Source organism: Leptosomus discolor, unplaced genomic scaffold (genome assembly GCF_034619465.1).
Source record: "Leptosomus discolor isolate bLepDis1 unplaced genomic scaffold, bLepDis1.hap2 HAP2_SCAFFOLD_66, whole genome shotgun sequence".
Classification (NCBI taxonomy): Eukaryota; Metazoa; Chordata; class Aves; order Leptosomiformes; family Leptosomidae; genus Leptosomus; species Leptosomus discolor.
This window is the reverse complement of record NW_028237818.1, coordinates 701,876-724,560: the sequence shown is the minus strand read 5'-3', so window position 1 is coordinate 724,560 and position 22,685 is coordinate 701,876. Positions and strand designations below refer to the sequence as shown.

The window sequence follows — 22,685 nt, the reverse complement described above, 5'->3', positions numbered from 1 at the left end:
CATCTTCCAACTGAAGGAGGCTGTAAGGCAGGAGAAGAAAGGCACAGCAAGAGAGGCCTTGTGGAGCTAGTGTCTGTGAGCAAAGACAGACCCAGGCTGGGAGGGTGCTGGTCCATAGCGAGTTCAGGCTTTGGATGAGACCCCTAGGTAAACTTGGGCAGCTGTCAGACATAATAGTAAAACATCAGAGAAAACTGTTAATTAAAAGTCCATGAGCATGGTAGTGCTTTATGTTAGAAGACTGATGTGCCAGGAAATAGATTTCGCAAAGCTCCATCCTGGTTGATAAGGGTGGATGGGGACACGTGCTTTTGAAGTCAGACACACGCAAAGTTGTCTTCGTCCAGCTCTTCTTGCTGTGCATAGCGTGGCTGTCCCTGGCGCTGCACGGAGGGAATACGTAAGGCAAAGACAGGACCTGAACAACTGCTCCTTCCTCTCCTGCTGATGTGTTACTATGGCACGTGTATTCGTTTTCGTGTTGTCATCGATAGACAGTGATACACGGGCCTTTGGAGATCCCGATAGAGAGTCCCACTGTGAGAGGCACAGTATAAACCTCTCGTCTATCTCTGGGTTTCTCACAACTGTTAGCGTGAAGTCACGTCACATCAGATCTATAGAGAAGCCTGCTCAGCACCACGGTGAGGATATGTCGACCAGACACACCTTAAACTGGTAAGGAGGGCAGCCGAGGTGAGGGGGGATCCTGGGGGGCAGAGTACTTGCTTGAAAGATGTGAGAGGATGTGACTGTTTTGTGTTCTACATGAGCGCTTTAAGCGTGACTGAGTTCCTGAGTTTGTGTTAATAGCTCTCGCATACTGCAAGTGAGCGCTGTAAGACAGGAATTTGCTCTCGACAGCTCCCTCCAAGGAAGTTGTAGTGAGGCTGGTGTTGGTCTCTTCTCCCAAGTAACTAATGACAGGACAAGAGGTAATGGCCAGGGCAGACTGGCTATTAGGAAAAATTTCTTTACTGAAAGTGTGGTCAGACATTGGCCCAGGCTGCCCAGGGAGGTGTTGGAGTCACCATCCCTGGAGGTGTTCAAAAGACGTATAGATGTGGTGCTTAGGGACCTAGTTTAGGGGTGGGCTTGGTCGTGTTAGGTTAATGGTTGGACCTGATGATCTTAAAGGTCTTTTCCAACCAAAACGCTTCTCTGATTCTATAACATTTTTTCGGTCATTTTTCCAGTGAAAAGACAAATGTATTTGGTAGAATGGCAGTTCCCCTCTCGGCTGTTACAGAGGTACCACTGGCACTAGAGAAGATCCTACAGACAGCTCTGTGCTGTTATTATTCAGCCACGTGGTAGTTAGTCTTGGAGAATGCTGGTTCTGCAGGGAAGCCCAATATGTGAGGTACCCACCAGCAGGATAGATGTTTGCATGTGGGTTTATGCCGTGTTTATCTGGGTGTTTGGGAGTTGTCCAGAACTGGCATTATTGTGACCATTTCTCAGAGAAATAAATCTCTGTTGAACATGGGTTCTTGATGCATCAGAGGGAAGGCAGCTTCTCTCAGCCTTTGTTCCACTCACGCTTTATCAGGGTCACTAAAAGTGGGCTGAAGTGAGATTTGTCAATCGTAAAAGGCTCAGGAGATGGATGACCACAAGCGATGTTACTTTTGAGAGTTGTTAAACTAGGAGGGAGGTGAGAAACGGACGCAGACGCAGACTGACTGACTTCCAAGCCAGTCAAACCCTAGATTGGGGTGGCACCAAGTCTAAGTTTAAATGTTCTTCAGGTGGAGTTTTTCATTCAGTAAGGCCTGCAATTGGCTGGTAGGTGTTGGCTGTGCAGGTATATGGGGAAAATGACAGGCTTTCCAATTCAGGAAATTGCACTGGAGATTTAAAGCAATTGTTCATCCATATAGTTTGAACGCAGAGCTGCGGCTTTCAGAGATTGGATCAATTCTGAAATTCCACCCTCCCTCGTAAGATGTCCGAGACTTCAGCCAAGGCTTTGGCACTTTCCGCCTGTTTTCCCAGTCCCTGGTTTCTGCATCTTTACAGGAGAGAACCTAGAGAGCTACAGGAGCTCGCAAAAGAGGCGTCCTTAGCAGCAGTGGCGGAACTCAGTGTTAGGATTTTGAGAATTTAAATGCAGATTCTTAAGCCCGCAGGGTTCCCTGGTAGGCTGCAAATGAATTGTATCAGGATGGGGTTTAGCTTTTAGTCAGACAGCAGTGATCATTTCAGCAAGATGGGTTTGCGTTATTAAGCATTCAAAATCCAGTGTAAAGCTCCTAAAATACACAGTATTGTCCACAAATACAGAACCGTCTGGTTGTGCCTGCACTGAATCCCCAGGAAAACAAGTGAAGCCTTAAATCATTATGCCATGAAGAGCAGAGTTGATTTAACGATGAGTTTCATGCCCTTTTTTTCCTATCACAGTCCTAACTTTCTTTTGATTGTAAAGTTAATCCTGGTTTTAGCTGTGTATTTTGGTAGAGAAGAGAATGATTGCATCTAGTGTAGAAGCTACTAACTTGAATGGTAAGGTGTCAACCAAAATTTGTGAAAGTAATCTTAGAGGTAGCATGGGAGCTTGGTCAAGATGTGTGAGGCTGCGGCTGTTCAGTATTCTAAATGCTCCTTCTTTCCACTTGACATCTGCAGGGCACTCCAGAGCAGTGGGCCAGGCTGGTCCAGACCTCCAGCGTAACAAAACTGGAGCAGAAGAAGAACCCACAAGCTTTTCTAGCTGTTGTCAAATTCAGACTGGGTACAGGGTATACTTGTTTTGTGCGTTTTATGAGTTATTGTGGGATCCTTTGAGCAATGTGTTCGTGTTCCAGAGGAAGAGAATTTTTTGGGATGCTTTGTGACACAGCACATTTTTCAGGGCTGCTGTCATGATGTCACGGGAACGTTGGCCCAGAGGAGAAGGAAGGTGTCAGTGCCCAGAGCAGCCTTTGTAGCACGCTCCTTCCAGGAGGGTGTGACGAGAGTGCCCTTTTGTCCCCTTGGTTGGGCCCCGTCTGCAGACTTGTAGTGTAGCACTGCAAAGATGAAGGAGCAAGTCTGTGGTGTGCTCTTCAGTGTTCTTTTGCCTTTGGCCCATTCCTTCTGGTTTTTGCTAGACAAAGTGTGGCTGATGACGGATCTAGCAGGTAAGCAGAGGGGTTTACTAGGTGCAGGATATCTGGCTTCTGTATCGATGTGTCCTTTTGCTGTTCCTTAATAACCAAGTTGATTTTCCAACAAAAATACCATTAAGGTACCGATAGTGCAGAGGAGGCCACAAAGGTGGTGAGGGGGCTGGAGCACCTGCCCTGTGAGGACAGTCTGAGAGAGTTGGTGTTGTTCAGCCTGGAGAAGAGAAGGCTCCGGGGAGACCTTCTCGTGCCCTTCCAGTGCTTAAAGGGGGGCTACAGGCAAGGTGGGGAGGGACTCTTTGTCAGGGAGTGCCGTGATAGGACGAAGGGTAACGGTTTGAAACTGAACGAGGGGAGATTTCAATGCGATCTTGGGAAGAAATTCTTTCCTGGGAGGGTGGTGAGACACTGGAAGAGGTTGCCCAGAGAAGCTGTTGGCTGCCCCCTCCCTGGCAGGGTTCAAGGCCAGGCTGGATGGGGCTGGGAGCAACCTGGTCTGGGGGAAGGTGTCCCTGCCCACAGCAGGGGGTTGGAACGAGATGGTCTTTAAGGTCCCTTCCAGCCCAAACCATTCTACGAAAAGAAGCTGCTTTAGCTCTTGGGCAGAGCAGAAGCATTGACTGTTAAAGAGCAATTTGCATTTTCTTCATCAAGTTTCTGTTTATTTTATTGGCTGGCAAAACCGAGCAAAACATAGACACCAGAAACTCTAGAAAAAGAGTAGCCTAGTATATTGTCCTGCTGTCTTGCTTGCTATGTAAAATAGCTGTGGCTGCTGGAGGGCTGTTGTGAAAGAGAAATGCTATCTGTTTGGATTTACTTGTTTTGTGGGGTTCCCCCCATCAGGCAGTTTTATAACGGCATCTGGTTAATTCTCCCTTGCACGTTGCAGGTGAAAGCGCCCATGGATACCCAGAAGCCTGTCCTTCAGTGAGTGTGAAAGGAACCTCTTCCTTCCATGGCGTTTCAGAACTGTGGAGCAGGCTCTGAGCTTTGCCTTTGGTGACAGAGTGCCAGCCTCGTAGGCTGAACGAAAATACCTTTTAGTGTCTATGCAGCGGCAGTAAAGGGGTCACTGGCTGTTCTCTAATTTTCTGTTCAAGAACTTTTAGACAGATGAAAGTCTGGTTCTGCAGACAGAAGATCGCTTGCTGTTCTTGGGCATGGTGGAATATATCATTCACAACAGTATTCAGTACTGTCTAATTAATCCATTTTAATTTTTAACAACTTAGTGTCGATTTCTGTTACTTGTTATGATTTCTCCTTAGTACAGCTGGATGTGGAGCTGAATATAGATAAGGTTAGAATTGATACGTAAGTGACTGGAACCATTGCAAGAAAGTTTGAAATAATCCTCCACTCTAATGAATACTGGATTGCATAGCAATCCCAGAGATGTAGTCATGCCCTCCCCGTGAATATTGACCAGCTTTAGTAGTGTTGATGTGAGTGGACTGAATAGCAAATGACTGAACGGGGATTTGGCCTTTATTTTCGAGTATCAAGCACCTTAATTTGAGGTTTGGGATTACACAGCAGAGAGCGTGTCTAACAAAATGAAAGTCATCTTTGAATAGTCACACTTCAGATTTTCAATTGATGCCACTTTCATCATCTTGCTAAAACACACCTTTAAAAGGAAGTTTGGGGTTCAGCAGAGCACCATAAGCCTTCCCCATGGCTTTTCCCGTGGGTACGGGTGCATTGGCGGATGCTGTGGCAGTTTGCTCTAGCAGACGTAGGCAGTGGTGAGACAGTCCAGACGGGAGCTTTCAAAAGTTACCGACTCAGAGAATGCTGGTTGGATGTCACAGTGCAGGGAAAAGCAGACTCAAGTGTGGTGTGATTATCAAACCTCCCAAGTGCCAGAATGGGGACTGTCACTCACGCTGCTGTCTGTCTGTCCACAGAGCACAAAACCAGCCTCACAACCCCCACCAGCTCCCTCTGTTTCTGAAGGAGAGGATGAAGGTGATGAAGAAGAGGAAGAGGACAACAAACCTCCCTCTGTTATCGCCCCGTGGCCTGAACATACAAAATCAGGAAGTCCCAGCTTTGGTCAGCACTGCAGCGGGTGTCATTCAGAGCTACATGTTTCGGATCAGACAGCATTTGCTGTCCACGGATGAACGGGCTGGAGTCCTACCGTGACCCAGTGCTTCACCCACGTCACCGACACCAGGAAAGTGTGCCTTGAACTTTCCCATGTAGTCATGAGTTTCCTGTGATTCTGAGAGGGACCGTGTGTTCATCAGTATCAGATAAGAGGCAGCACTGTGTCTGTTAATGCCAGCGGTGTCAACGTGAGCAGCTTTGTCCAAAGTGCCTGTATGGGCTCTCTGGCATCAGCGGAGAGAGCGGTCATCAGACACAGTCCACCCCCTTGCGGGATCCTTAGGAGAAAGTGTCCCCTGGAGGTAGCCGTCGCTCTCCGCAGGCTGTACAAGTAGGTAAATGAAGAGCTTAGGCTGCCCCCTTAGCTTTTCCATGGCTGCAGTTTGGTGAGGAGAATCCTGCACAGCTCTGCCTTGTGAAGAGAAGGGAGGTCTCTGAAGGACTGGAACGCAGTTCCTCGTGGCCACTCCCTACGGCTTGAAATCCTGATGAGAAGTCAGTTCCACCGTTGTGATCAGAAAAGGGAGATGCTTCCTGCTTCTGTTCAGACACTTGCGTAGCAGCTAAAGAGTCGTGTCGTTACCCGAGAAAACACACGAGCATCAAGGCACAAGGCTCTGGGGCCCTGGACAGACCTATTTCTGTATCCTTGCACCACAGTAAATTCATTGTTTGAGGCATCTTTTCAGAAAATCAATGAAAATTGAAAATGAAACTGACCATGAACTTGTGTAAAGCCAGCCTTTCACTTTTGTCTGTTGAGGTTGAGAAGGGGAGAGCAAACCCAAACATTTTAAGAGCCCTGGATGGGGCAGACAGCATCTTCCTAAGGGTTTGCATTTGAAACACAGTCTCAGGGGCATCTCTGCAAGCTGCTTTTCTGACGCAAAATACTTTCTCGTCACAGACCTACACCCGCTCTGTAATTGAACCTGCGGCTGCACCAGCACCAGCTGAAGGAGCCACCACTCGCCAGCCTGAAAACTCAAATGCTTTGTACAGAGACACGGACCGGTGGCGAAAGAAACCCGAAATGAGCGATGAGGAGATCCTAGAGAAACTGAGTATGTGTTCTGTATTTCTTGTCTGATAAAGCAGTGTGTGCTCTACGCATGTCTCGGGGTTACAGGTGCTCAGTGTTCATCCTCAGTTCAGTGTCGCAGCGTCCCGACTCCCTACACGAACTGTGACTGTGCTGAAGAGGAAGCGAGAGAGCGCTCTGGGTGTTCCTTGTGCCGCCGAGGGCAGCTGTGACGCGGTTGGATTTGCCTGAGCTGCCTTCTCCGCTGAAGGCAGAAGCAGAGATTGTTTCTGGTTGAGCAGAAGGCTGTGACCTCCTGACTGGCCTAGCGAACGCCTGTGTGCTAATGGCCAAATGGACCAGAAGATTTGGGTTCCTGAGTGATCTTTAGACTCCTGATTCTCGGCAGTCATTGGAGCCAAATATACTTTGCAGAAATCTGTTGGGCTGTTGGTTTGGGATTGTTTTGCTTTGTGGTTTTGTTGGGTTTGGTTTCTTTTTTAACCCATAGACAACCACAGCACTAAGCTGATTCTTTCAGCCTCAAGGAGCTCTCCTGCCCCAGATACTCCATTGGTGACATTTTTATGCCTGCTGTTACTACTACTGCTTCTACTAATAGATGGGAGTTCATTTTCATAAGAATTCTCTGTTTTTGTCAGAGAGAACTCCTTTGAAAGAACATCAGTTGGCACTGTGGATAGAGAGGAGGAGGTGTTTTCAATGTGCCCCAACAGAAAAAAGAAAAAACTTTTATAACAATCCTTGTTTTATTTCTTAGCTTTATGCTTCTAAAGATGTACCCGAGACACATCTGCGTGGCTCGATCAGGTAAAACTGCACTGCAGGCGTGTCTCAGGAGGCAGCCTGCAGCACATCCACTGTATATCCTTCCGATACGGGGCACTTTGTCATAGCTCATTCCCAGCCAGTTCATACCATTAGAATCCTGACCGTTGGCCCCAACCCCTGGCTAGGCCCTACTCTAGGAAAAGACACCAAGCCCTTTGTGATTCTGCAGTACAAGAGCTTAATCTGCTTCTTGCACTTCATAACGGCCAGTGCTGTGTTCTCAGATGGAAACTTGTTGGGTCCATAGCATAGCCCAGTTTACTCTGTGTCTGCTGTTGACTGTTAGGACAGCAAGTGGATGGAGCTACACCTCCTCGTGTGTGATCTCAAAGCCAACACCATTCTGTCTGTAACGGGGACAACAGCTTGTAAAGGGGTGCAGTCTGGCTGTGGCTTCTTCACAGCGGCTGTCAGTGCTCGTCCTTGTGCTGTACCACCCTTTCTGTCGCACCTGCCCTGCCACTGATGGCTGGTGTGACTGCAGAGGCTGAAGCCTTCCTCAGCTGGGAGATTTCAGCTGCTCCTGTAGAGTTCTCTGCACCCTTAGCAGGTTGACAGGACTCTCAAGAACTGAATCTCAGTGCCATGAGGGAGTATCCAAGGGCTCAGTTCAATAGCTTTAGCTGAGGGCACAATGAAGTAAATTCCAGGGCAGAGGGTTCCTTGCAGGTATGTTAGCTTATAAAGGGAGGAATTAGAGCGTCTTCAACAGAGGCTAAATGTTTGAGGCAGGCTTTGCAAAACAGTGTTAACAGGGGGTGTAGCCGGTGGTGGGGTTGCCCCGTCATCTTGCCGTGCTGGCAGGCAGGATTCCTGGCTAGGCATCCAGTCAGATGCCCATGTGGATGCTGAAGCCCTCTGCTCCAGAGAAAAGGCCTGGACAGGGGAGGGAGGTGTTTGTTCCTACTTCCAGTGAATGGTGCATCACCCGGTTTTGCTTTGGATGCACAGGTGAACAAAGAAGCCTGTGTTTGTGTTGGTGATACAGGAATATTGCCAGAAGGGTCAAACAAAATACACTGTGAAACACTGAAAGTCTTCCTCCTGAACTAAGATTCTTCAAGTATTTCAGTGATGTACGTTGCAAGTGAAACCTTGAGAAGTCATTTGCATTGAGCGATCACCTTTGTTGTTTGTATTTTATCTGGGAAACTACCGGACCAGAGAAAGCAGTATGTTTTTTTTCAGTTATTCCTTCAGATTAGTGTAGCAGATCTTGGCTCTTTCACTCAACACAAACATGGCACCCTAATGACTGCTTGCTCTCCTCGCTGTTCAGACCACCTGCAACTCCGAGTGGGCCAGAAGCCGTCAGGCAGCACACGCTTCCCTGTTGGCCTTCAGTGGCAGCTGAGCTTTTTTCTATGTAGCTCCCTATTAATATTTTCGATATATCTTCTGTTATAAAATATATTTTCTATATGTCCCTCTATCAATTCCCCCCTTTTCTGTTAAGTGAATTCTTTTACTTGGCTATTCTGGTTGGTATAATGCTTCGTACATTGAAGTTATTCTTCTAACTATACGCCAAACCCACATATATAGGGTCCCTACTAGAAATAATAAAATAGCGGTAGCTATCAACAACACTACTATTGGATGCATTAGGACGTTGAAAAAGTCCAGTGTCTGAAGGTGACCACCCAAAAAGTGTATCCCACCATTTGTGTTCTCCATCCTTTTTGACCCTTTTCAAGACCCTACTTATCTCATTTGCCTCATGATGAACAGTTATTAGAGTTTCCTGTCCATTATTCTTGGCTTCCTCTAATATCTGCATTAAGTCTGGGTGTTTCAACAACCTTTTTGTCACTGCTAAATCCATCCCTGTAGGTGTGGGTTCTAGTTCAGAAATCAGTGTATAGTTTGATCTCAGGATTTGATGAGAAACCACAGGAGCAAAGTAGCTAAAGTCACATCCTGTGATGGTGGTAAAATTACAAATACAGAAGTTCGAGTGATTCCTGGTGTCTATTTCTACTCCTTCTACAGACACAAAGCGACATGTTGTTCTTAAACAAGCACAACCGTTTCCTGCATAGACAACAAGATTTCAATGGTAATCTTATTTCACCACGTGCCCAGACCCAGGTTACAAAGACAGGTTGTGTTAGAGTAAAATTATGCCAACAATCCAAGATACTGCACGGCTTTCTATTTGTTGTGTTTGTTATTATATTGGATACAGCTATCTGGTTTGCCCTTTTGTAGGAAGTTCCGTTAATTCCTCGGCATCCTACGCTTATGTTTTGACCCAGCATTCCCTGCAGTTGAGGCATCATTCTCTGAAGGTCTGTGCTCCAATAATTTTTGGGCTACACTTCATTTTTATGCATAACCACGTGGCAAGGCTTAAGCTTTTTCTATCAGAGAGCGATCCCATATCCCCAGTATATTCAATATGAGCTTGGGTCCATGGCCATTCTGGGGTGTTACTGTTCAACCCTTGGGTTACGATAACTACAAATACAACAATTTTCCTGACTAAATCTTGGCAGGCCGAGTTACTAAACACTTCTGGGTGCAATATACTCATTTCGCTTGGCAAAGCTTTAGTTTCAGTTCATCCTCACCCTGTGTTACTTTCCAAGGAGTTTTAGGAGCTTTCTTCACTCAGGAGTGGTGAATCCAGGCGCTTTGTTCCCTGATCTTGATTGCTGTGAAAGAGGTAAGAAGCACTTGGTATGGTCCTTCCCACTGTGGCTCCACAGTTTTCTCTGTAAGAGACTTAACATACACCTAGTCTCCAGGTTGTATGTTATGCACTGACCCATCCAAACCCCTGCATCGGGTTCCAAACACCTGTTTTTCAAATTTACGAAGCTGTTTCCCTAATGCCACCATATAGGAAGTCATCAGTTCTTCACCAATTTGTGAAGAGGTTCCCTTTTGTACCCCATAGGGTCGCCCATATAGGATTTCAAATGGGCTTAGCCCTTCTTTAGCTCGGGGTCTAGTTCGTATCCGTAGCATTGCTAGGGGTAGAGATTGTGGCCAGGCCCAATTGGTTTCTTGTCCTAATGTAACAATCTGTTGTTTAATCTGGTGATTCATTTTCTCCACCTGGCCACTGGATTGTGGCCGGTATGGAGTGTGTAGTTGCCAATCTGTCCCTAGATGGTGGTTTATTTTTGGCACAACTTTGGAGATGAAGTGCGGCCCTCTATCTGAGGACATCACCGCTGGGACTCCAAACCTGGGTATGATTTCTTGTAGCAACACCTTGGTCACCTCTCGAGCTTTAGCTGTTCTGCATGGGAAGGCTTCTGGCCAGCCTGAAAAGGTATCAGTTGGTACAAGCAAGTATTTATACCCCCCTTTTCTAGGAAGTTCTGAGAAATCAATTTGCCAATGTTGTCCCGGACAATTCCCTTTCCCAATTTGGCCCATTTCTGGTTTGGGGACAATTTTTGGATTAGTCTGGAGGCAAAGGTCACCTTGCTGAGTCACTTGTCTGACAGTGGTGTATAAATTTCGAGCCGTCACATGTCTGATAAGGTATTTGTGTAATGCCTCCACCCCCCAGTGTCCCTTCTTGTGTTCCTCCCGGACCAATGGCCAAACCATATAAGAGGGGACTATGAGTTTCCCATGTGATGTTATGGCCCAGCCGTCCTCATTGTATGTTCCTTCCAAATCTGTGATTAACTTTCGATCCTCCTTAGTGTATTCTGGCTTACCTTCTAGGGTTATCTGTCCATCTGGGACTAGTGCTCCCTCTACCTTTACCATTTCTTTAACTGCCTGTTTTGCCTCTCTGTCCGCCAGTTCATTTCCCCTTTCCAATTCAGTGCTCACTTTCTGGTGTGCCCTGATGTGCATAATTGCCACTTTTTCAGGAAGTTGGATTGCATTCAAAAGTCTTAAAATTTCCTTTGCGTGCTTGATAGTCTTTCCTTGGGAGTTCAACAGTCCTTGCTCCTTCCAAATTGCTCCGTGGGCATGTACCACTCCAAAGGCGTATTTAGAATCAGTCCAAATATTCACAGCCTTTCCTTCGGCCCTCTCCAGGGCCCGAGTGAGGGCTATGATCTCGGCCTTTTGTGCTGACGTGTCAGCCGGTAGTGGTCCAGATTCTATTACCTTTTTAGCAGTGGTGATGGCGTACCCAGAATGTCATTTTCCGCCCAGGATATAGCTGCTCCCATCTGTGAACCAGTGCTCTGCCCCATCCATGGGGGTATCCTTTAGGTCCATGTGGCTAGAGTACGTGGCCTCAATCGTCTCGAGGCAGTCGTGGTCCACTGGTTCTCCAGTCTTCCCACTAAGAAATGAAGCTGGGTTGACAATGTTAGTGGTCACAATCTCAACATCATCCTGCTCGACCATGATAGCTTGATATTTCAGGAATCTCTGTGGGGAGAGCCAATGTCCCCCTTTCACTTCAAGGACTGTAGACACTGTGTGAGATAGGAAACCAGTCATTTTCTGACCCAGGGTAGACTTCTGAGGTTCCTGGACATTCAGGATGACTGCTGCTACCGCCCTTAGGCAGCCAGGCCACCTTTTGGCAGCAGCATCCAGTTGTTTGGAGAAGTACGCCACAGCTCATCTGTATGGTCCCAGGTCTTGTGCCAGTACTCCTAACGCTATTCCCTGCTTTTCATGGGAAAACAGGAGAAATGGTCTACTCACATCAGGGAGTCCCAGTGCAGGTGCTGACATCAGGGCCTTCTTCAGCTGATGGAATGCCTGATCTGACTCAGCATCCCATTGGAGGTGACTTTGACTGGATTTTATCAGGGAATACAGTGGTTTGGCCAGCAGGCCATAGTCATGTATCCAGAGCCGGCACCACGCCGTCATTCCCAGGAAGGTCCGCAGTTCTTTTACAGTCTGTGGCCGAGGGGTCTGGCATAGGGCTTCTTTCCGGGCTTGCCCCAAGGACCGTTGTCCTGCACTGATCTTATACCCTAAGTATGTAACCTGCTGCAAAGTCACTTGTGCCTTGTTTGGGACACTCAGTACCCCTGAAGCCCAAGAAAAGTTAATAAACTTACAGTCCAGGTGACACAGGCTTCTCTGGGTTTAGTTGCAATGAGGATGTCATCCACGTATTGTAGTATTTTTCCTTCTTCCGATGGTGGTTCCCATAATCCCAAATCTTTTGCTAGTTGGTTCCCAAAGATGGTAGGGCTGTTCTTGAAACCTTGTGGCAACACCGTCCTTGTGAGCTGGGTCTTCCGACCGCTCTTAGGGTTTTCCCACTTGAATGCAAAACTTTTCTGACTGGCTTCATGGAGAGGGAGGCAAAAGAAGGCTTTACTTCTAAAACTGTAAACCAAATTAAATCAGGAGTTAAGGTGATTAGCAAGGTATATGGATTGGCAACCCCGGGGTATAGAACCTCTGTTATTTTGTTAATGGCCCTCAGATCTTGGACTATTCGATAGGACCCATCTGGTTTTCGGACCGGGAGAATGGGGGTATTGAACTCCAATTCACATTCCCTCAATAAGCCCAATTCTAGGAATCGCTCTATTTTCGGTTGAATCCTTTCCCTGTCTTCTTTCTTTAATGGGTATTGTTTGATTCTTACCGCTCTCTGTCCATCCTTCAAATTTCTTATTATTGGTTGGGCATTCTTGGCACGCCCTGGGGCATCAGTCACCCAAACCCCGGGGCAGACCTGATTAATGATCTCCTCGTCGATTTGTCCTTCTATGGGAATATTCACCAAAGACAAGCTCATTATTTGTACATATTGATCATCATTTACCTCCAGAGTAATCTCACCCTTTTTGAATTTTATCGTGGCCTCCAGCTGTTCCAATAGGTCTTTTCCCAACAGGGAATTCGGTGAATTTGGCATAGACAAAAATTTATGGATGCCTACCTGCTTGACCAGTTTATATTTTAATGGTTCCAAAAAACAAGCTTTTTCACTCTGGCCAGTTGCTCCCTTTACCATGACATAGTCATTTCCTAAAGGCATTAAAGCTTGATTCAAAACTGAGTATGTTGCCCCCGTATCAACTAGAAACTCCTTTTTTTTTTTTTTTTTTTTCTTTGTTTTTCTCCTCATTTCGTTGTAATCAATGGATCCTCTAATCAGTCCATTACATGTGCGATCGTTTTTCTTGGGTTATCCCGCCACCTATTGTTCCCCTGACGCTGTCGCTCCGGACATTCCCTTTTCCAGAGACCCGTTTTTTTACATATAGCACATTGATCCCTGCTCAGGGGCGCCGGTCCACGTCTCATCCTGGATTTAGGTTTCCATTCTCTCTCTTCTCTAACTACTGCCACCAATTTGCCTAGACTCTGCTTATAATTGTCCTCTCTGTTGCTAAACACCCTCCAAGCCTCTTCCAATAACACTTCCAAGTTTCGACTATTTGGTGGACGTAATTTTTGTCATTTGCGTCTGATATCATTCTGAGATTGTCCTAGAAATAGGGATACCAGATGTTGTATTCCCACTGCTGACCCGGGGTCCAGTGGTGTATGACAACACATCGTGTCCCTTAGTCTATCGAGAAATTTGGAAGGCGACTCGGAGGGACCTTGTTTCACTGCATATAGCACTGCTCGATTTATAGGGTTTGGAATTGCCTTCTCCATTCCTTCCTTAGGCCGTTTTGCCCCATCTTCCAGCTTATAAAGCGGCCACCATTGATTGCAATACTTAATCAACTTTTTCTTCTTTTCTGTGCCCCCTTGTCCTGCTCTGTCTTTCCAATGTGTCAGAACACATCCTAAAGGGGATTTTTCATGAGGTTTACTCTTTCCTCCCCCCATCTTTTGTTTTTCAAACCCGAACCCTTCGCTTATCTTTTCCTTCCTTCTCCGCACAACTCTACTTTCCACGGACCAACATTACTACTTATCAATATCCACGTGTTACACAGACGTATCAAGGATGGGCACGGCACTCCTTATTCATACTTCAAGTTATTACACTTGCTTCGCTCTTCTCCGGCCGCCTCAGTCGCCCCAGCTCGGAACCGCGGATAGAGCTCCTCACTCACTTCATACGTCTCACTCACGCATACACTCAGAATGTCCGGACAGTTTTGATAGTAACGACAGGAATTGTAATTGCAGGAAGCTTCAACTAACATATAAAGACATTCACAAACGACTCATGTTGATCCCCAGGCAAATCATACAATTACCTCCCCTTTTGTTGCCAGGTGATGGAGTCCACCTACTCATCCAGGGCACGGGCAAACCGACTTCCCTGGACAAGAGTCATAACCAATATCCCCTGGCAAGATTGTGGGGTTTAAGTTTAGTTATTTAGCCTTCCCAGTGAACACCCTTCTAAGCAGCTGCAAATATTGGAAAGATGACATGATCGTGAGAGGCCCGCTTACCCTTCTCCTGCTTCTTATGTACCAGTCATTAGCAGGTCCGTCCTGGCTCCCGATGTTGGGATGCAGCGGCAACCTCGGATTTGCTCGATCTACTGCCAAGATCGCTAGCGGCCGCCCTATCAGTCAGCAAATCCCCCTGTTACCATGCAGGGTACCCTCCTCCCATACGGGGACTATGCTGCACGCCAGATGTCTCTGCTCGATTTACCAGCTGCCCCTGCCACGCGTACAACTTACAGGCCCCTCTCACAAAACATACCGTTTGATCCGCGGCTTCAGGAGGTTGTTGTCTGCTCCCGCGGTGAGCAGCTGGCAGCGGAGGCTCCTCCGAGGAAAGTGCTTGGGGTGCGCCCAGGGGCGTCCGCTCCCCAGGTGATCCCACAGCCGAGCAGAGAGCCTTCTGGCTGGCTCGCCAAAACTGACGTAGGGAAAAGACTTTACAACCCGAAAGGTTACACAGTAGGTGTGTTTATTGCGCGCAGATGCACAGGGGATCGCTCCACCACAAACGTGCATCCCCACCGTGGCTGCTTCTCCAGTATTTATCCAGTTAAAACATCACCTATTTCGAAACGCCTAGACATATTCATGACCTGTCCCCAAAAAGGCCATTTCTTCCTGTCACTTGTCATTTCCATAATCTCTGCCTCGGGCTCCTCCTCGGGGCGCTTGCGCAGTTCCTCTTGGTGGTCCTGGGCAGGGGTCTTCAGGGATGAAGGCTGTAGTTCTTCCTCGCTCTGTACTCCTCCCCTCTCCCCTGGAAGCTCTAATTTGGCTGAGCTTGCAGTCCCAGACTGGTTTCAGCCTGGTCTGTCCCTGTGTGCACATCTGGCTGTCTCCTTTTTGTTCTTGGTTAGAGATGGATGTTAGCGAGCCCTCCTTAGCCCTTAGCTCCTCCTGCCTTTGACGCCTTTGAGTCATGAATTAGGTCCTTGTTTCTGTCTTTTCTGTTTCCCTTATCAGCTTCTTTCTTGAGCAGTTTGCAGGGGTTAGTGACTAATTGCCTACTTGCATGCGTGTTAGTTCTGGGATGCAAGTTTTAATAGTTTTAGCTTTGTTTTCCTAGGTAGCTCCCTATTAATATTTTTGATATATCTTGGGTTATAAAATATATTTTCTATGTGGCCCCCTATCACCAGCTGTCTTTTCCATGAGGTAATTTAGCTGTGCCTGTTCATCTCAGTGCCCTTGTTTTCTTCTTTCAGCTACCTGGTCGGTGATGAGCTCCGGGTGGTGATGGAATACATGGCCGGAGGTGCTTTAACCGAAGATGTTACCCAGTTTTGTATGGAGGAAGGGCAGATGGCAGCTGTCTGTAGGGAGGTGAGGGATCCCGCGTGTGCTTCCTCTTCCTTGGACGGGATGGTACTGGTGAACAGGTGGCAAGAACAGGAGGGATTTCATCTTGAGAGCTTTGTTTCTGCCTTGCTTTATGATATGGAGAAGAAAGGGCACCTTAAGTGAACTGCCTGACAGTGTCACTGCACTTTCTGTACTCTGTGATTACACTCTTAAACACCGTTATTGCATTACATTTTTTTACTTTTTTTTTTTTAAGTTTGACTCTTCTCAACTTTTCCTCTTTAAACACGTGCCTGGAGCATGTCTGTACTGCATTCCTTGCCTGTAAAAGCAAACATGCTGGTGGCAGAATTTTAAAAGAACAGCAAGGCAAAGGAGAGACTCATTTGTCAGAGTCTCAGCTTAAAAGGATAGCATTCCACCCAAAATGGTGTTTGCTCCTGAAAAATGACTAAGGTGCTATTTCCAAATCTGCTGTAGAGCCTGACAATAAAGTCTTTGTCCTGCAACCTCCCACCCAACAGTGATCTACTTCACACGGAAGGAAGGGACTTTCTCATTTCTGGCAAACAATACTTTGTCATATGGATGGACATGGCACACTGATTGCGGCAGCAGCCGTCCTGCCTGTGCTTTCAGGGGCTAGTCTGTGACAGTAATGGACATTTCTCTTCCCAAACCTGATATGCCTTCCTTTGGAAAGTTGTTACTTTAATAGTGTTGAAGCAGCAAGCTATTCCTCTTGACAGTGCAATATTCAGGCATTGCTCGCAATTCATCTGGAAATTCAATGTTTTAGAGGCGTTTCATTCTTGAGTGATGAAATCTGGTCATTAATTTTTACCCTCATGTTTCCTTTTTACCTATCAGTGCCTTCAAGCCCTGGATTTCCTTCATTCAAAGCAAGTGATTCACAGGGACATCAAAAGCGACAACATTCTGCTTGCAGTGGATGGGACTGTCAAATTGGGTAGGTATTCTTGGTCAGCCACAGCCTTCCCAGACTGTGGCATGGGGCTGCTTTTGACTGACAGCCAGTTCCCCAGAAGGGATTCCTGTGGCAGTGCGCTGACCACTGCTGCCAGCTCCGAGCACAGTTCCAACCTACAGAGAGGCACAGAAAGGAGAAAGGTGTGAAGAGTGTCTTGGGTTTGTGTGTGGCCCTTCCAGAGGGAGGGAGTTACAGTCTAACGGTTCAAGTCAACAAAAGCCACTGCAGGGAACTTGAGGGGTGGGTTTTAAGTGGCCAATTCAACAATATTTCCGTGGCTACAGCACTGAGCAAACAGAGCACGGCCGCTTTTCCAGATAGATTCCACACCGTGTTCTCGGGCATAGAGTGGGGATTTCTTTTGCTTGCTTTCCTAATTCGAGCTGCCTTTAACACCACTTGTTTTCCTCCTCAGCTGATTTTGGCATCTGTGCTCGGCTCAGCCCTGAGCAGAGTCGACGGAGCACAGTGGTCGGGTCTCCATACTGGCTGGCACCAGAAGTGGTGAGGAAAGAAGCCTATGGCCCCAAGGTGGACATCTGGTCCCTTGGGGTCGTGGCAATAGAGATGGCGGAAGGACAGCCTCCTTCTATTGATGAAGATCCTCTCAGGGTAGGGTGTACATAAAATCAGATACCAGTGTCTTTCAAATCTATCCCGTTAATCCCCCGTGAGGCAAAACCCCAGCCACATCAGCTGGAACCAGTTCCCCCATGGCCCGCTTCTAAAGCTGTCACTGCAGCACAGCAGCATCTCCTGTAGCTTTGGTGACGTCAAGGGGAAGACTTCCAAAGAGACGTGACTTGTAGCCAGGTCAGAGATGTGCCATCTCTGCCTCCAACTGGGTTTGAAATACCTTGTATGCTTTTTGAAATCTCTTTGAGCTGTATCTCTGAGTGACAGCGATTTTTCAGCGGCAAGTTTCTCCAGTTGGCGACTTTTTCTGAAAAGCATTCCAGCTGTGTCTGCAGGCAGAGAAGTCTTTTCAAACTCGGATCAGTGCCGATGGCTCACCTGAGCCTTTCAGGTAAGCAGTGTCGCTGCTTGTAGAAATGCCATAATTACTCATTAGCAAATGACTTTCTAAAAATGGGTTTTAGCACAGAAACTTGGAGTAAACAAATGTATTTTTAATGTTTTGAGGTTTTCCGATTCATCCTCATTCCTTAAAATGAAATGACCAGCTCTTATCCCAAATGAGTGTGTGATAGTGAAGGCGTGTATACCACGATAAAACCTCATGACTGGTAGCTGGAACAAAGTTAGGTGCTGCACAGTTAATTCCTGATTGGGATGCAGGAATGTATGAGGAAATTAATTGTGACCATGTGTATAGACAGATCGTTTGTGTTGAGGCTGGAATTGAAATAGAGCATGACGTGTAGCTTTTCCCATAGCAATAAGGCTGTGCTCTCTCTGGTCTATGGCACCCAGACTGTGTGCTGCAGGCCGAGAGAAGAAACAGCAGAAGGGTCAAGACATACCCCCAGGCAGGCTACTTAAGAAAGGAATACAACAACTACACTAGTGTCAGTCCTCCGCTCTGCTTGAACAAAGATTCCTGAGTTTTCTTGGAAGGCTTGTTTTGGTTTGGTAGGTGCCCGGGGTTGTTGGTTCCAGTGCACACAGGAGGAGCGGTGTGCACTGTGCCACCTCCTGAGGGGGGAGAAGAAGTAAAGAGGTTTGGGTTCAGCCTGATGCTGAGTCAGCTGAGTGCACCGCAGCTGGCAAGGTGGCAGTAGGCCTGTGTCCCTGGTTTGCAGGCTGAAAATTCCCAGCTTCCTTAACCTCAAAGGTTGCTTAGGGCTCTTGGAGAAGCCTCGGGTCAACTGTGAGGCAGGGAACTGGATTTTTTCTCTCTGATCAAATTCACATTCAGCCATTCCTGCCCTTGCCCAGATTATTTGAGATGCTCTTTTTCTCCCTACATGCCTCATCTGCTGTGGGAGTTGAGATCAGCTTGAGCACTCAGAGCTTCACGGTGTCTTCAGGTGCCTGAGTAAAACTGCAGGAGGTTAAAATCAGGCACCTGGAGTTGGTCCCACCTGTGTTCACTTCCTGGGCTCTTGGGCAGGGGCTGTTGCCCCTGAGCTGGGAACAGTGAACAGCTTGTGATGGACCGCCTGAAGTTCCCCAGTTCCCAGCTGGTTTTATGAAAGTGAATCAGCCCCAACAGGGACAGGATCCCTCTGCTGTTGTGTGTGGAATCACAGAGTGCAGCGAGAGCTCTCAGCTGCATCCAAACAGGAGAGCTGATAAGCAAGACCCGTCTTTACAGGTCAGGTTTTTAGCTGATGGCACACAGTAGCTGTTGGGTTTAATAGTCACATTTAGACCCCATCCAGGGAGTTCTGCGAAGCCTGGAAACCAAAGGATGTTCTTTCACATTTTCGTGAATGCTTGTTTTAACAGTGCAAGGCACGCAGCAGCTTCCGTTCCTGACAGGAGTTGAAATACCTACATGTACTCTAAGGGCATTAAAGGATCATTGATCAAAGAGTTAACACCAGTCTGAATGTAGATATGATTGTTGTTTTCCACGTGTAGAGCAAATGCATCCCCTGTAGCTCACGTTCTTTCCAGCCGATGCAGAACTCACAGGAATGAACCATTTTCCAGCCAAGAGTGGCCTGGATATTTCTGTGACAGTGTTTGTTTTCTCTCACTGGGATTTCCTTCCACCAGGCATATGTCTGGGGCCTGAGGGACAAATATTGGTGCGATAAATGTCCTTTGAAACGCTGGTTGGACCTCCCCAGTTTCAGTTTTAAAAATACCCAACAAACCAAATCCTAGGCATTCCTGTTTCACAGCCAGGCGAATGTAGCCGGAATAAAATTCCCAAGGCTGGCATGGGTGCTGTGTTCCTTTACCGCAGGAGAAGGGACGTCCCTGGGGCAGCACCATTTAACCGCAGTGAGGACAGGCCCTCCGGCTCACCGCTGTGCCCGGTGCCTGAGGGCAGCTGCAGAGGGATGGGACAGGACTGATTTTGTGACACTTCTGTTGTGGGAAAAGTAGAGAAACTTCCTTTTATTGTTTTTCCTCTAGGATAGTTCATTTGCCTTTTTAGGCCTGGAATTTTTCCTCTGTGTTTAAGAGGATAAGAGCAAAGTCCCTTTGGCCACCGTCTCTTTAAACGCCAGTAGCGCAGAGCTGTTCTTGTCATGGCGGACATTTGTATGGAAGACTCCTAGGCCTATTTCTATTATTATTGCTGTATATTTGGGACATATTCTGCAAGTTTAGGTTCAAACAGTTCAAAACATTTGTCTTGCCGTTCTGAAGAACGTCTTACAAAAGCAGAATGAACTCATCTGTCCAGCTTCGCAGCGTGTTAGACCTTGATTCCAAGTGAACTGCCCCGGATAATGCTCGCCCCATGTTTTGCAAAATTACGTTCTAATTCCTTGGCATGAGGTCTGTCAGGAAGACTTGCTGATCTGGAATTTGGAGACTGCTCAAAGACAGAGTTGCGGGTGGCTCCTGTCTGCCCAGTTATGTGTTTTCTTCATAGTATATTTGTGCACACAGCTAACGTGTCTGTGTTGAAAATGAGGTTCCAAATGTTTCTGTTTAGCCAAGGAATAAGCTGATGGATCTACTTTTTTATCCTCTAGTTACCATTTTTATCTAGAACAGAGGGAAAATCTGGACTACCTTTGTTTTAAGGAAGCTGTACTTTAGGGAGCAGTGAGCACTGCAGGGATGCATTTTATGTCCGAATCCTTTGAAATAATACAGCTGGACCAAGTTCACTCTTTAAAATAGCCAGGAAAGCTGGTGTCGATGCACAGAGAAGCCAAATGTGCTTTTGCTGATGGAGTTCCTCCTAACTAGGTCAGCCACTGCAATCAGCTGTCGAGGCAAGATCACGTTGATGTTGGAGTAGCTGTGGCTGCATCAGAGGTTTTTTGTAGGTAGAGAAAAATCATCTCTAACCCTCTGCCAGGGAGGAAACTGGCACTGGAGGCTGGACCTTAAAAAATGGGCTCTCTGTGAGCAGTTCTGGGTAAGAAAGAAACAGGTGGAGTCTTGTGTTTCTTGTCACTCTAGGCGATGGATCTGATAGCGACCAACGGGACACCAGAGCTGCAGAACCCCGAGCAACTGTGTGCTGAGTTTCGGGCCTTTTGGAGCTGCTGCCTGGAGGTGGACGTGGGCAGGCGAGGGTCTGCCCAGGACCTTCTGCAGGTAAAACACGAAGCGGCTGCATGTGAAACAGCTGCGCTGTGTCCTGGTTTTGTCATCAGCTGAACTCGAAGGCATCAGATGGAGCCCCCTCGTGTTAGTCTCCACTCTGGTTGCTTTTCAGCTGAAAAATCAGTGGAATCCTACAGTGGTTTGGGCTGGAAGGGACCATTAGAGGCCATCCAGTCCAGCCCCCCTGCAGTGAGCAGGGACATCTTTAGCTGCATCAGGTTGCTCAGAGACGCATCCAGCCTGACCTTGGATGTCTCCAGGGATGGGGCTTCTGCCACCTCTCTGGGCAGCCTGTGCCTGTGTTTCACCACCCTCAGCGTAAAAAATTTCTTCCTTATATCTAGTCCGAATCTGGCCTCTTTAGTTTAAAACCGTTACCCCTTGTCCTATTGCAACAGGCCCTGCTAAAAAGTCTGTCCCCATCTTTCTTCTAGGCCCCCTTTAAGCACTGGAAGGGTGCTAGAAGGTCTTCCCGGAGCCTTCTCTTCTCCAGGCTGAACAACCCCAACTCGCTCAGCTTGTGCTCACAGGGGAGGTGTTCCATCCCTCTGGTCATTTTCGTGGCCCTCTTTTGTGTTTTGATAGGAAGTTCAGGTTTACAGGGTGGCAAAATAACTGCAGTGGAACGATAGCAGGTGCAGAGGCCTGAAATGGGGTTGGGGACTGGTGTATGCCGAGAGATGAGCAGGGAGGAACGCAGTGAAGTCAGTCCCGGCCAAGCGGAAAGAGGTTTGGCGGTGGGAAGGAAGGGGCTGCAGGTGCTCCCTGTGAGCATCAGAGGGGCCCCGGCTTGTCCCTCCTGCCCCACTTGTAGAGGTTTCTGCCAGCGAAACGGGGATGGCTGAGCAGGACTTGTCACAGCTCCTTCTGTTGCCTGGCATAGTCGAGTAGATGAAAACTGCTGCAGGTTTGGTGCTAGGTTTTGTGGCAGATAGGGGGTGGCACCGTGTGCCCCTTGGCTGTCCCTGCTGTGAAGGTGCCAGCCAGCGCAGGAGGGGCAGGACATGGGGTGGTAGACACTGCTGTCCCTGCAACCCAGATCTGAGTGCATCAGCGCTCTGTCACTTGTCTCCCTGCTCTTCTCTCGACCTCAGTGGCCTTCAGAAGAACACGTGGGCCTAAATATTGCTGGGATAAACATTTCCTAGAGGTACTGGAGTTCCTTGAGGTGTGGCTTGTGCCCCTCATCTTTTCTGAGCACTAAAAGAGCCCGTGTCTGTAGCAAACAGGAACCTAAGTGAGCATTTTGAGGTTCCTGAGAGGAACAAGGCCCTGGGACAGCAAGCAGCATTCCCAGAGCACTGGCAGGGCAAAATTGCCAGCAAGCTGAAGACACCTTGATAAATGGATTAATCGAATGATGGGCCATGTTGGCCTGGGATAGCAAGGGACTGGAATTGCAGACGCAGGTGCAGGTGGTCCCCTAAGTCCCATTTCTGCATATTCCTGGTAACCAGCAGAACACTGCTGGAGCCCGTCAGTAACTGAGTTTGGAAAGTAATGGTTCATTTCTTTTTTTTTTTTCCTTTGGGCAGCATCCATTTTTAAAGAAAGCCCAGCCTCTGCCGCTGCCAGCCACGGGGCCTGCACGCCCTCATCCCACAGGCAGAGTGTTCAGCAGGGGTTTGTCAGGGCTGTCCGATCCCAGCTTCCGCCTCCCCTCCTGCTTGGAAACCCCCCCTATTGCTGACACCCCCACCTCCACCCCCCCTTGAGAGGCCACCGTGCCCCACGCCCAGAAACGGCGGCTCTGTGACATCAGCCCCAGG

The 22,685-nt window shown here is 47.8% G+C and overlaps 2 protein-coding genes across 2 annotated transcripts in view; both read left to right on the top strand.

Annotated features, from left to right (window-relative positions):
* The window catches only part of LOC147412718 (serine/threonine-protein kinase PAK 3-like), a 55,371-nt gene that overhangs the window by 7,851 nt on the left and 24,835 nt on the right, over nucleotides 1-22,685 (top strand). The window contains exons 6-13 of the mRNA XM_086481089.1: nucleotides 348-400; nucleotides 595-678; nucleotides 2,023-2,089; nucleotides 2,632-2,737; nucleotides 3,096-3,125; nucleotides 4,003-4,040; nucleotides 5,024-5,154; nucleotides 6,135-6,292. Of these exons, the coding sequence (XP_086337215.1) occupies nucleotides 348-400; nucleotides 595-678; nucleotides 2,023-2,089; nucleotides 2,632-2,737; nucleotides 3,096-3,125; nucleotides 4,003-4,040; nucleotides 5,024-5,154; nucleotides 6,135-6,292 (667 nt within the window). The remainder of the gene's footprint in view (nucleotides 1-347; nucleotides 401-594; nucleotides 679-2,022; nucleotides 2,090-2,631; nucleotides 2,738-3,095; nucleotides 3,126-4,002; nucleotides 4,041-5,023; nucleotides 5,155-6,134; nucleotides 6,293-22,685) is intronic.
* Nucleotides 10,682-22,508, top strand: LOC147412719 (serine/threonine-protein kinase PAK 3-like; the record flags this gene model as incomplete). Its single annotated transcript, XM_086481092.1, has 6 exons — nucleotides 10,682-10,722; nucleotides 15,626-15,743; nucleotides 16,593-16,692; nucleotides 17,129-17,325; nucleotides 20,770-20,907; nucleotides 22,452-22,508. Coding segments are annotated over exons 1-6 (651 nt in total), but the record flags the coding sequence as incomplete, so codon positions are not given.